This window comes from Neovison vison, chromosome 10 (assembly GCF_020171115.1).
Source record: "Neovison vison isolate M4711 chromosome 10, ASM_NN_V1, whole genome shotgun sequence".
Classification (NCBI taxonomy): Eukaryota; Metazoa; Chordata; class Mammalia; order Carnivora; family Mustelidae; genus Neogale; species Neogale vison.
The window spans coordinates 50,157,915-50,170,174 of NC_058100.1; the positions used below are offsets into that span (position 1 = coordinate 50,157,915).

The 12,260-nt window shown below is 36.4% G+C and overlaps 1 protein-coding gene across 6 annotated transcripts in view; it reads left to right on the forward strand.

Moving 5' to 3' along the window:
• Positions 1-12,260, forward strand: part of SMG7 (SMG7 nonsense mediated mRNA decay factor) — a 90,805-nt gene that overhangs the window by 35,456 nt on the left and 43,089 nt on the right. For 5 of the 6 annotated variants that reach the window (XM_044267264.1, XM_044267267.1, XM_044267266.1 and 2 more), the window contains exon 2: positions 988-1,126. The exons of the other annotated variant lie outside the window; for it this stretch is intronic. In XM_044267264.1, coding sequence (XP_044123199.1) covers positions 1,011-1,126 — 116 coding nt within the window. In that variant the 5' untranslated portion in view covers positions 988-1,010. The remainder of the gene's footprint in view (positions 1-987; positions 1,127-12,260) is intronic. 6 annotated transcript variants of the gene reach the window in all.

Consider the following 12,260-nt stretch of genomic DNA (forward strand, 5'->3'; position numbering starts at 1 on the left):
GTAGGTACATTTATTTATCTCCTTCTTAACTTCTAACAAAACTAGGGTATAGAGAAGTGATTTTCCTAAGGTTACACAGCTAGTTGTTGGCAGAGCTTGGTTTGAATGCACAGTCTGAATATAAGACTATACTTAACTATTATTACATTATACTCCCATTCTTTGAGATTCATAAAAATGTATGTATAATAGTAATTGTATGTGTAAGCAGGTATCAGCAGCCAATAATATTTACTTAACTTTGTTCATTTCTTTGAGTTAAATTGATGTCCCTAAGAAATTTTGCTATGTTTTTCTGTGGCTTGACTTATTCGCAGCATGCCATTAAATGCAAACTGTGTGACACACACACCCATGCTTTTAATCACTACCCTTTATTGCCTCCTCCTTCCTTGTGGATCTATGTCCACATTATATTTTAAATCCATGGAAGGCACCGTATTTGTTTTTTTCATCATTGTATACCCAGTCCTTCACACTATATCTAGTACATAGACATGACCAAATCGTCGTTCAGTGAGTGAATAAAGATCTAAAAGCCTGATTTTTTTAGTTGACCTTACAATTTAAACATCATTCATACCACCTATAATTGTGGTTTAATTGCTTTACATGTTTTTCCATTGGTAAACAGTATAGTTCACACCAGCCATTCTGCTTCTGTGTTCTACAGGACACTCTCATCTTGCAACTACAAAAACCCTGCTGGGTAACTGGTATTTGTTTGCCTTATAGAGATCAGTCAGCTTTCAGAGAGAGAAGGAGATTAGATAATACTTAGATATAAATCTAGAATGTTAGAAGTATACAAAACAGCATATTAAAATGTGTATTCCAAGAAACTTAATACAGAAAGAAAAAAGTATTTTTTCATTTGACTTTGACATTAAATCATTTTCAAATAAAGAGAAAATAATTTAATTTTTTTTCAAAGGAGTTCTCTGTTATTGTGGGTTAACTCATATTTTCCTCCTCTCCTCTGTCTAGAATGTCTTAAACCATTCTTCCTTATGAGAAATTGGATGTTCTTGCAGATAGTCATTGTGGGAGAAAACGTTTCATTTAAGTCCCAGATGAGGACCGGAAACTTGAAATCAGAGGAGCATCTGAAATCAAGTAATATTAGGTAGGATAAAAATTACAAGGGATTTCTACATGTTTGTATTCCTTTTAGAGATGTATGTTCTATAGTATGCTTATTCCGTGAGCACTAATGGAAGAGTTAGAGACTCGGCGAAGCATTTGCTGTAGGTCAGGATGGGAGATGGGAATGCTACGATTTTTTATTTTTATTTTTATTTTTTTAATTTATGTGGCTTCATGAGACCTTTGGCATATGTTTACTTTGTCATGAGCATTTATATCTTGTAGTTGAAGGAAATTTTTTCAACATTTACTGTCATAAATCTAAGACATTTTTATGTTTATATATGAGGCTCTCTGAATATTCATGATAAGCATTGGGTCATTAGGGTCATGTGGTCCATCTTATAGATTGTCCTTTAGTATGTTAATTCCTGTGTTTTGGGTTTCATATATAACAGTTCATTTGAGTGCAGGGAGCATCCGCTCTTACTTAGTTCTCTCTGTCTCCATGGCTACAGTCCAGCCTCCCAGAGGCCTGTGGAGATAGGTCTATGATTGCATGCTGGTGAGTTAGAAACTGTTGTCACAGCAGCTTGCAGTGACACTTATAATGACAATGTGTGAAGGTGTCTGATCTCAGAGATGTAGCTTTTAAATGAGAAGTGGTTGTTGCCCTTAGAAGTTGATAACCATGAAGCCAGTCCATTCCAGAAGAACTTGCTTTGCTTTGCAGTGCTTAAGAACTCTGGAAACAGTCTATAGGTAGAACCTAACTAAGCTCTGCCACTTTCTTTTTTTTTTTTTTTTTTTTAAAGATTTTGTTTATTTATTTGACAGAGAGAGATCACAAGTAGGCAGAGAGGCAGGCAGAGAGAGAGAGGAGGAAGCAGGCTCCCCGCTGAGCAGAGAGCCCGATGCGGGACTCGATCCCAGGACCCTGAGATCATGACCTGAGCCGAAGGCAGCGGCTTAACCCACTGAGCCACCCAGGCGCCCCGTGCCACTTTCTAGTTGTGTGACTTTGGGCAAGTTATTTAACCACTCTGTGCCTCTGTTTCCTTGTCCATTATGGGGATAAACTCAGGACTTACCTGATAGATTTGCGTGAATTAAAAATTTAATAAAATACGAAAGCATGTAAACAGCACCTAGCAAATACTAAATGATTGAACTCTTATTATTAAGCTATTAGTTAATTCTCTTTTTTTAAAGTTAATTCTTTTTTTTTTTTAAGATTTTATTTATTTATTTGACAGAGAGGGATCACAAGTAGGCAGAGAGGCAGGCAGAGAGAGAGGAGGAAGCAGGCTCCCCGCTGAGCAGAGAGCCCGATGCGGGGCTCGATCCCAGGACCCTGGGATCATGACCTTAGCCGAAGGCAGAGACTTTAACCCACTGAGCCACCCAGGTGCCCCTTTTAAGTTAATTCTTAACAGAGTTTAGAGTCTATAATCCATTATCATAACATTGCTGTATTTTATCATTTGCTTAATCTATTTTCAGGTCCAATATTTAAAATGTACTGTTTAAGTTATGTAATCAAAACTACTGTTTGGAAAAAAGCAAAAACAAAACAAAAATAAAAACTGTTTTGTAACTTGGATCTATCGCCCTCTGGTTTCATTTTTTGTACATACTAAGAACTTGGTCATCATGATGTATAAACAGTTTCTCTTTCTATTGCCCTAAATTTAGCATTATATGGCAGATTACAGTAGATGACAGGATTTTTGACCCCCCATCTTGGAATGTTTCAACCCCCTATTCTGCTTCAGAAAGGATCCTGTGTCAGAAACCAGATAAGCAAAAGTAATTTGATATTCACCGAAGTGTTGGCATTATAATCAGATTATAGTCCTCCCTCTTGGAGTTTTCAGTTAGGTTCTTCTTTGGTACTTACTGGTTGTCTTACTTATTTCTCATAGCAGCTCTGAAAGGGAGTTTGTTTCCCTGCTGTACAGATGAGGAAATTGAAGTTTCTTGGAAAGAATCTCCAGCATACCACTACTAATATGTAGGAAACCCACATTCAGACTTTTTAAATTCTGTATCACTTTTCATTGCAGAAAATTGCCTCTTGTATGATGCACATTTTACCATTCATTAATTCAACAAAATTTTAGTGAATAGCTCTAGGTGTTAGGGATACAGCCCTGAACACTGTCTTCTCCCTCATTCCCATGGGCTCTTCTCTTTTTCTAGTTGAACTGTAAGCATGTTATCTTTATCCTTGTACTCAGCCACAGCATATTTGAAGTCATCTGTATGTCTTTTTTATCTTCCACCTTATCTTGAGTTCCTTACAAGTAAGTAATACCTGCCATCATTAAGGCTAGCTATATTTTCATATTAATTTTTCTATTGTGTCTAATCCATGTGGCTTGCAAAACTTTTTCTCAATTATTTTCTTTGCCTTTGGTAAGGTTTCCTTTCCTATTATTTTTGAAATTATCCCAGATATTCACCATTCTCTTCAGTTTATCTACCTCTTATGTTCAGACTCTGATCTGATCTACTTTATCTCTGAAAGTGATGTAGTGAGTGCATCTGTGAATTCTCTTGATACCTCTTCACCCCACACTACTCCAGATTCTTTCAGCACATTTCCATCTAACCTTACCTCCCTCCAATTTCATTCTGCTTCTTTTTCAAAGGCAGTCTTGCCTCCTGTCCTATTAATCACATTTTCATTTCCTTCCATATCTTCCAGAACCATGCCCGTCAGTTTGGGGCTCACTTTCTGAAGTCTTCAAACTATTCTGTTCTCCTGGCTTCATTTTTTTCATTTTAAACGTGTTTAAGGCTCTACCATTATAAAATAGAAACTTCTCTTTATGACGACCCTCTTCCTTTTTCCTCAGTGGCTAGCATTTTAATTGACCTTAAGTTCTCTCTCTTTTTCTTTTTCCTTTTCTTTTTTTTTTTTTTTTTTTTTTGAGAGAGGGGGTAGAGAGCCCAAGTGAGTAGAACGAGGGGCAGAGGGAGAGATTAAATAAATAGTTTATATAAAGCCGTTAGAACACACTTAGCATGGAGCCTGACTTGGGGCTTAATCTCATGACCCTGAGATCATGACTTGAGCCAAGATTAAGAGTGGAACACTTAAACAACTGAGCCACCCAGGTACCCCTAAACTTCTCTTTCTTACTTGTTTCCTAGATCTCTGCAGTTTGACTGTCTTTTTTCTGCAGGGCTATTGTTGACCCTTATTTCACCAAATCCAACCCGCTTTCCAGTCCTCATAGTTATCTGCCTCTTAGAAATGAATATAGGTCTTTCTCTGTCTGACTTCACTTAGCATGCTGTACTCTGGGTCCGTCCATGTTGTTGCCAACAACAAGGTCTCCTCCTTTTTCATGGCTGCATGATATTCTTTGTATATACATACCACATCTTTATCCATTCATCTGTGGATGGATACTTGGGTTGCTTCTATATCTTGGCTATTGTAAATAATACTGCAGTAAACATGGGGTGCATATATTTTTTTGAATTAGTGTTTTAGTTATCTTTGGGTACGTACTCTGTAGAAATTTCTGTTTTCAGTTTTTGAGGAACCAAGGAACCATGTGATTTCACCTATATGTGGAATCAAAACAAAACAAATGAATAAACAAAAAGCAGAATCAGGCCTGTAAATAGATGGTTTCCAGAAGAAAGGAGGTTGGGGGAACAGGCAAAATAGATGAAGGGGAGAGAGAGATACAGGCTTCCAGTAATGAAATGAATAAGCCACAGGAATAAAAGGTACAACGTAGGGAATCTGGCCAGTGGTATTGTAATAGTGTTGTATAGTGACAGATAGTAGGTACACTTGTGGTGAGCATAGCATAACATAGAGTTGTTGAATCACCGTGTTGTACACCTGAAACTAATATAACTTTGTGTGTCAGCTATACTCAAAAAAAAAAAAAAAATGAACATCAAAAGCTAGCTTTTCCCTTTTCCCATCTGGGAAATTACATTTTTTCTTATGGTTTTAATTATCATCAGTGTCCTGGTCACGCCAGTACTATATCCCTAGTCTTGATGGCTTCTCTGTGGTTGATACTGATCTCTAATTTCCTGCTTACACACCTGTATTTTCTCATATATCCAGCTGTCCAAGCTTACAAACTAGGAATGATTTGGACTTTTTTCTCTGCTTTAGCTTTCCTTCTACTGATTTTACTTACAGGCATTTCTTGAATCTAGATTTTTCTGTCCACCTGTATTGTCACTTCCTCCCTTCCAGTCTCGCCCTTTTAAAATCCATCTTTTGGGGCATCTGGGTGGCTCAGTGGGTTAAGCCTCTGCCTTTGGCTCAGGTCATGATCTCAGGGTCCTGGGATCGAGTCACATCGGGCTCTCTGCTCGCCAGGAAGCCTGCCTCCTCTATCTCTGCCTGCTGCTCTGCCTACTTGTGATCTCTCTCCTCCATGTCAAATAAATAAATAAAATCTTTTTTAAAAATAAATAAATAAAATAAAATCCATCTTTCAGGCATGTTGTTTTAATCTTTTAAAAATGAAATTCCGACAATGCTGTGCTCCTGCTTAAAACTCAGCACTGGTTTCCTATTACTTGAAAGATAGAATCTGATCTCTCTAACGTGTCATGCAGGCTCTCAGAATCTGCTTTCTGCCTTGGTTCTCCAGCTCATCTCCTGTGGCTTTCTACCTTATATTTTATGTTCCAGTCTCCCACCTTCATGATTTAGCCTTTTATTATTTTGTCACTTCTCTGTCTGGAAAAAGAATTCCTTCTTGCCTTTGATATTTCCAGACAAGGGCTATCACTTAATAAAACTAGATACACATTTTCAAATAACAGAAACTGTAGAATAAATGTTTAGCACTGAATAATGTCAGGAGACTTGAAACTTCATGACAAACTATAAAGTGCCATAGAGAGAAAGCAAATCAGTGTTTTTGTTACCTCTTACTGAGAAGAGCTCCTCCAGCAGCATCTTCCCTGGGTGTTCTTTTCGAAGTGAAATTCAACAGTAGAGTGATGGGATTTTTCTTTTTTTCTTTTCTTTTTTTTTTTTTTTATAAATACCATGAGACTTGGTGATATCTTAGAGATCTGTGTAGATTGTGTGTTTCATGCATGCATGCGTAGGCTTATACTCAACTTAAGTATGTGGCCTACTGTTTTGCACAAATGAATATGATTAGGTTATTATATTTATAATTGTAATTGATGAATACTTTTATTATCCCAAGTACTTCTTAGTACTCTATGAAAATAAGTAAACAAATTAACTTAAAATAAAACCTGCTGTGGCTTTTATTTAAATTTCAGAAAAAGAAATTCTAGCCTTACCACCCAAAACAAAAGAAGCTGATTCACCTTTCTTTAGCAGCTGTGAGTTTAGAAGATGTTGATTTATTTTCCTTTGTTCTGCTCATAGAAGAAACAGGTTTAGAAGTTCAGGTGGAGTCTTCTACCGTGTCTGTTTTGGAGCTATCTTGTATTTTATTTTATTTATTTAATTTTTTTAAAGATTTATTTATTTTAGAGAGAAGGAGCACATTGGGGGGAGGGACAGAGGAAGAGGGAGAGAGAGAGAATCTCAAGCAAGACTTCCTGCAGGGCTTGATCCTAGGACCCTGAGATCATGACCTGAGCTGAAATCAAGAGTTGGATGCTTAACTGACTGAGCTACCTGGGCAACCTTGGAGATATCTTGTATTTTAAACCACAAACCTTAATGTGTGTTCTTAAGAAAGATTACTCTGTATATGTTACCTTGCATTGTTACGTAAGTGCTGTGTATAATCAAGATATTTGTTAAAGAAGATAAATACTAATATTAGTATTTTTTTCTCTAATGGCATTATAAAAATGATCACAAAATGTTTAAATATTGAAAGCCCTAGTTCTGTGGGTTATTACCATTAAACATTCCAGTTGTTTTTTCTTGCTGTCTTGTATAAGAGGAACTGTGATGTAGTGGTTAGGAGTTAGGCTCTGGAACCAAACTGTTGAGGAGTTCAAATGCTACCTTTACTACGTATTAACTTGATGACCTAAGACATGTGATTTAACCTCCATTTCCATGGGTTTCTTCATCTATGAAGTGGGTGTAATAATAGTTCATAATATGGAATAAATAATTTATATAAAGCCGTTAGAACAGTGTCTGACAGTAGTAAGTGCTATATTGAGTATTGGCTATTTCAGTACCTGGTACATTAAATACATTGGGTATATTTATAGATTTTGATAATTATGTTGTCTCCAAGAATATTGTTTCAGGTTGTTAGCTTTCAGTGCATTGTTTATCACTGAATGTTTCAAATTTTATCCTGCTTTTTTTTAAAAAATATTTTATTTATTTATTTGACAGACAGAGATCACAAGTAGGCAGAGAGGCAGGCAGAGAGAGAGGGGGAAGCAGGCTCCCTGCTGAGCAGAGAGCCCGATGTGGGGCTCGATCTCGGGAACCTGGGATCATTACCTGAGCCAAAGGCAGAGGCCTTAACCCACTGAGCCCCCCAGGTGCCCCTTTATCCTGCCTTTTTTTTTTTTTTTAAGATTTTATTTATTTATATGACAGAGAGAGATCACAAGTAGGCAGTAGGCAGAGAGGCAGGCAGAGAAAGAGAGGAGGAAGCAGGGTTCCCACTGAGCAGAGAGCCTGATGCGGGGCTCGATCCCAGGACCCTGGGATCATGACCTGAGCTGAAGGCAGAGGCTTAACCCACTGAGCCACCCAGGTGCCCCTTATCCTGCTTTTTAATGACTTTTTTATTGCTTGATAGAAGTGCTTAATTTCTCTTATAAAGAATTGACACGATGTGTTTAATACTTTGAAAGCTCTGTATTTCTTAACTATTTAATAGTGCTATTTTATTATTGAAGACATGATGATTTTTCATTTTTGAATTCTTGGTTCATTCATTGTTTTCATTAATTCCTTCAGCTTAAAGTAAGAATAAAAAGGAACTCATGTTGCCAAAATCTTTTACCAAGAGAAAAAAACTCCCTCTCTTTATATAGGCATTGGCTATAAACTAGAAGATTAAACTTTAACATTATTGGTCTTTAACAAAACCAGTAGGTCAGTCGAGGTGTAGTAGTTTTTCTTTATGAAATAATCAAGATAGCCAATTATGTACTAATATTTATGAATGCAGTTACTATAAGACTACACATCTGTTGATTTGATTTCCTGTTTATTATACACTATTTTAAAAAAGGAAATTGTGGGGCACCTGGTGGTCAGTCAGTTAAGCGTCCTATTGATTTCAGCTCAGGTCATGATCTCAGGATTGTGGGATTGAACCCTGTCTGTCAGGCTTGGAGCCTACTTAAGATTTCTCTCTCCCCTCCTGCCCCTCACCCTTCTAACAAGAAAAAAAGAAAAAGAAAAAGAAAATTGTGTAGTGGTGGAGGATAGGGATTTGTCTTCTTGCGAGATGACATTTCTCAGTTTAACCCTCTCACCTGTCTAAATGGGTATTTTTGGTACACAGGAAAAAGGAAGGGTTAGTAGGTAATAGTGTATAACCCTAACAGGGTTTTAAATGGTTTATAGATGAAGTCCATCAAAAAATAGCGTGGCCTGCACATAGTAACTTTACTGTTTGTTATGTGACACTGTTTTTTTTTTAAATATAGTTCTCTTTGTGGTAGGATTACTACATTAATAAAAACAGATCATTTCTCTGAGGAAACTGTTATTGATGGTTCCCCATATGGGAAAACTATTTGGTTTGGGAACTTGTAGATACTTTACTTCTCATTTTTTGATCAAGTACTCCCTAGAGCAGGAGAGGCAAAGTTTACTGTAAAGGAGCCAGATAATAAATATTGGAGGCTTGGTGGGCCATGTGGTCATTGTCTCAACTATTCAGCTCTGCCTTTGTAGCAGAAAGCAGCCATAGACAGTACAAAAATGAAGGGGCCTGACTGTGTTCCAGTAAAATTTATTTATGAAAATGGATTCAGAGTGGAGGAAGGAATTTCACCCACAGGCTGACCACTGTACTAGAATATGAATTTTACTTTGTATGGTCTTTTTGATTAAAAATCTTAGGTAGAGGGGCACCTAGGTGGCTCAGTGGGTTAAAGCCTCTGCCTTCAGCTCAGATCATGATCCCAGAGTCCTGGGATCGAGCCCCACGAGCCCCACGTGGGGCTCTCTGCTCAGCAGGGAGCCTGCTTCCTCCTCTCTCTCTCTGCCTGCCTCTCTGCCTACTTGTGATCTCTGTCTGTCAAATAAATAAATAAAATCTTAAAAAAAAAAAATCTCAGGTAGAATTTATTTTCTATTTAAACAAATCTTTTAATTTAGGCTTGATGACTTAAATGTTAGTGTTTAATTGATAGAATCTGTGTTAGCTTTTTAAGTCATATTTTATTTTTTTCTAGTTTGAAAGAAGTAGAAATGATTGGACTTTGGAGTCAGGAAGAACTAAGTTTGTACTTAATTGTACCTAATTGCTTTGTGACTGTGGACACCTTACTTCACATTGAAGAACTTAAATTTCCTTGTTTATAGAAGAGGAATAATACTAGATAGATATCTTCAGATTGTTGTGTTTTCCATTTAGCTCTCTTTACATCAATTCAATTTAGTAAGATTATTTTTGTCATTAATGTGTGCCTTTCAGACTTTAGGAGAGAATTAACAGTGTAGAGATTGAGCATCTCTACTCTTGTCATACTGAGGAATCAAAACTCCTTGAATTTCAGAATGCTTTAACATTTATGTCAGATTGTTTTATTACATTTTTGTACTTTTGTTAGTCCTTGAATTTTTAGTTTTTCTAAACATTCTTAGATTATGGTATGTAAAAATATAAAGTAAAATTTTGATCTTTGTTTATCAATGGAAGCCTGCCACAGAATTGGCAAGACATGAGACATTATTAGACTTACATTATCTTCTTTTACTGACAGCCTATAGCAGAAGCAGATTATTTGTAAATGGTTCCTATTGTATATTCAATAAAATTTTTTGACAGGAAGTTGGTATCCTCATTAGGCACATGTTAGCATACTGAAATGATATTTGTTCATTTTTATAAGCAAATCTTGCTTGGAATCAGAAAACAACCTTTACACATATGATTGTAAGTATAAGATATCTTGTATATACTTATATGAATTTTTTTCAAAGATTTTATTTATTAATTTGACAGAGATCACAAGTAGGTGGAGAGACAGGCAGAGAGAGGAGGAAGCAGGCCCCCCGCTGAGCAGAGAGCCCAACATGGGGCTCAATCCCAGGACCCTGGGATCATGACCCGAGCCGAAGACAGAGGCTTTAATCCACTGAACCTCCCAGGCGCCCCTACTTATATGAATTTTTTAACCAATATGTGGGAGCACAGTAAATACATTATTTGTAACTTTGCAACTCAGGGACACAATGAAAATGTTGAATCTAGTGAAGGTACATAATTAGCACTGGCTTTCTCAGTATAAGGTTCATAAATAATACTCCAGGAGGAATTTTGTTTTCTTGGAGGGGTATGTTGTCTTGACACAGGTAGGATAGAATATATGGCTTTTTATTTTAAGTTTTTATTTTAATCTTAGTTAATATGGGTATATTTAACATGGGTTGAACACTTCTCTACATTATTCAGTGCTCATCATAAGTGTATTCTTAACCACTATCACCCATTATACCCATCCTCCCATTCACCCCCATTCTGATGACCATCAGTTCTCTATAGTTAACATTCTCTTTCTTGGTTTGTCTTGCTCTTTTTCTTTTTTTTCTTTGCTCATTTGTTTTGTTTCTTAAATTGCACATGGAAGTGAAATCATATGATATTTGTCTTTCTATGACTGACTTAGTTTTCATAGGATTGTACTCTCTAGTTCCATCATGTTGTTGCAAATGGTAAGCCTTCATCCTTTTTTATGGCCGAATGATATTCCATTACGTATTATATTATACCACATCTTCTTTCTCCATTCACCTATCAGTGGACACCTGGACTACTTCCATAATTTGACTTTCATAAATAATACTGTAATAAACAGAGAGGTACATGCATCCCTGTGAGTTAGCATTTTTGTATTTTTTGGATAAATACCCAGTAGTGTGATTACTGGATTATAGGGTAGTTCTTTTTTTTAAACTTCTTGAGGAACCTCCATATTGTTTTCCACAGTGGAAATTTTTACATTAAGTTTATGTTACTACCAACAGTGCAGGAGGGCTTCTTTTTCTCCACATTGTTGGCAGCACTTGTTATTTCTTGTATTTTTTTATTTTAGTCATTCTGAAACATGTGAAGTAATATCTCATTGTGGTTTTGATTTGCATTTCCCTGAAGAAGTGATGGCCATTTGTATGTCTTCTTTGAAGAAATGTCTGTTCATATATTCTGCCCAGTTTTTAATAGGATGATTTGGTTTTTGGGTATTGAGTTGTATAAGTTCTCTATATATTTTAAATACTAACCCTGTATTAGATATGACATTTGCAAATATCTTCTTCCATTTAGCAGGTTGTCTTTTGGTTTTGTTGATCGTTTGCTTCGCTGTGCAGAAACTTTATTTTGATGGTAGTACCTGTCATTTATTTTTGCTTTTATTTCCCTTGCCTGAGGAGCTATATCTAGAAAAACGTTGCTGTGGCTGTCAGAGAAACTACTGCCTATGCCATCTTCTAGGATTTTTATGATTTTAGGTCTTTAATCTGTTTTGAATTCATTTTTGTGTATGGTGTAAGGAAGTGGCCCAGCTTCATTGGTGTTGGTGTTTCCCAGCACCATTTATTGAAGAGAGATGGTCTTTTTCCCATTGTGTGTTCTTTCCTCCTTTGTTGAAGATTAATTGACTGTGATTAATTAATTGTGGGTTTATTTCTTGGTTTTCTATTCTGTTGATTTGTGTCTGTTTTTGTGCCAGTACCATACTATTTTGATTATGGCACCTTTTTAAATCTGGAGTTTTGATAACCTCCAGTCTCGTTTTTCTTTTTCAAGATTTCTTTGGCTATTTGGTGTCTTTTGTGGTTCCATACAAATTTTAGGATTGTTTTAGTTTTATGAAAAATACTGTTGGAATCTGATAGGGATTGCATTAAATCTGTGGAATGCTTTGGGTAGAACATACATTTTAGCAATATTTTTTCTTCCAACCCATGAGTATGAAATGTCTTCCCATTTCTTTGTGTCATCTTCAGTTTCTTTCATTAATGTTTGATAGTTTTCAGAGGACAG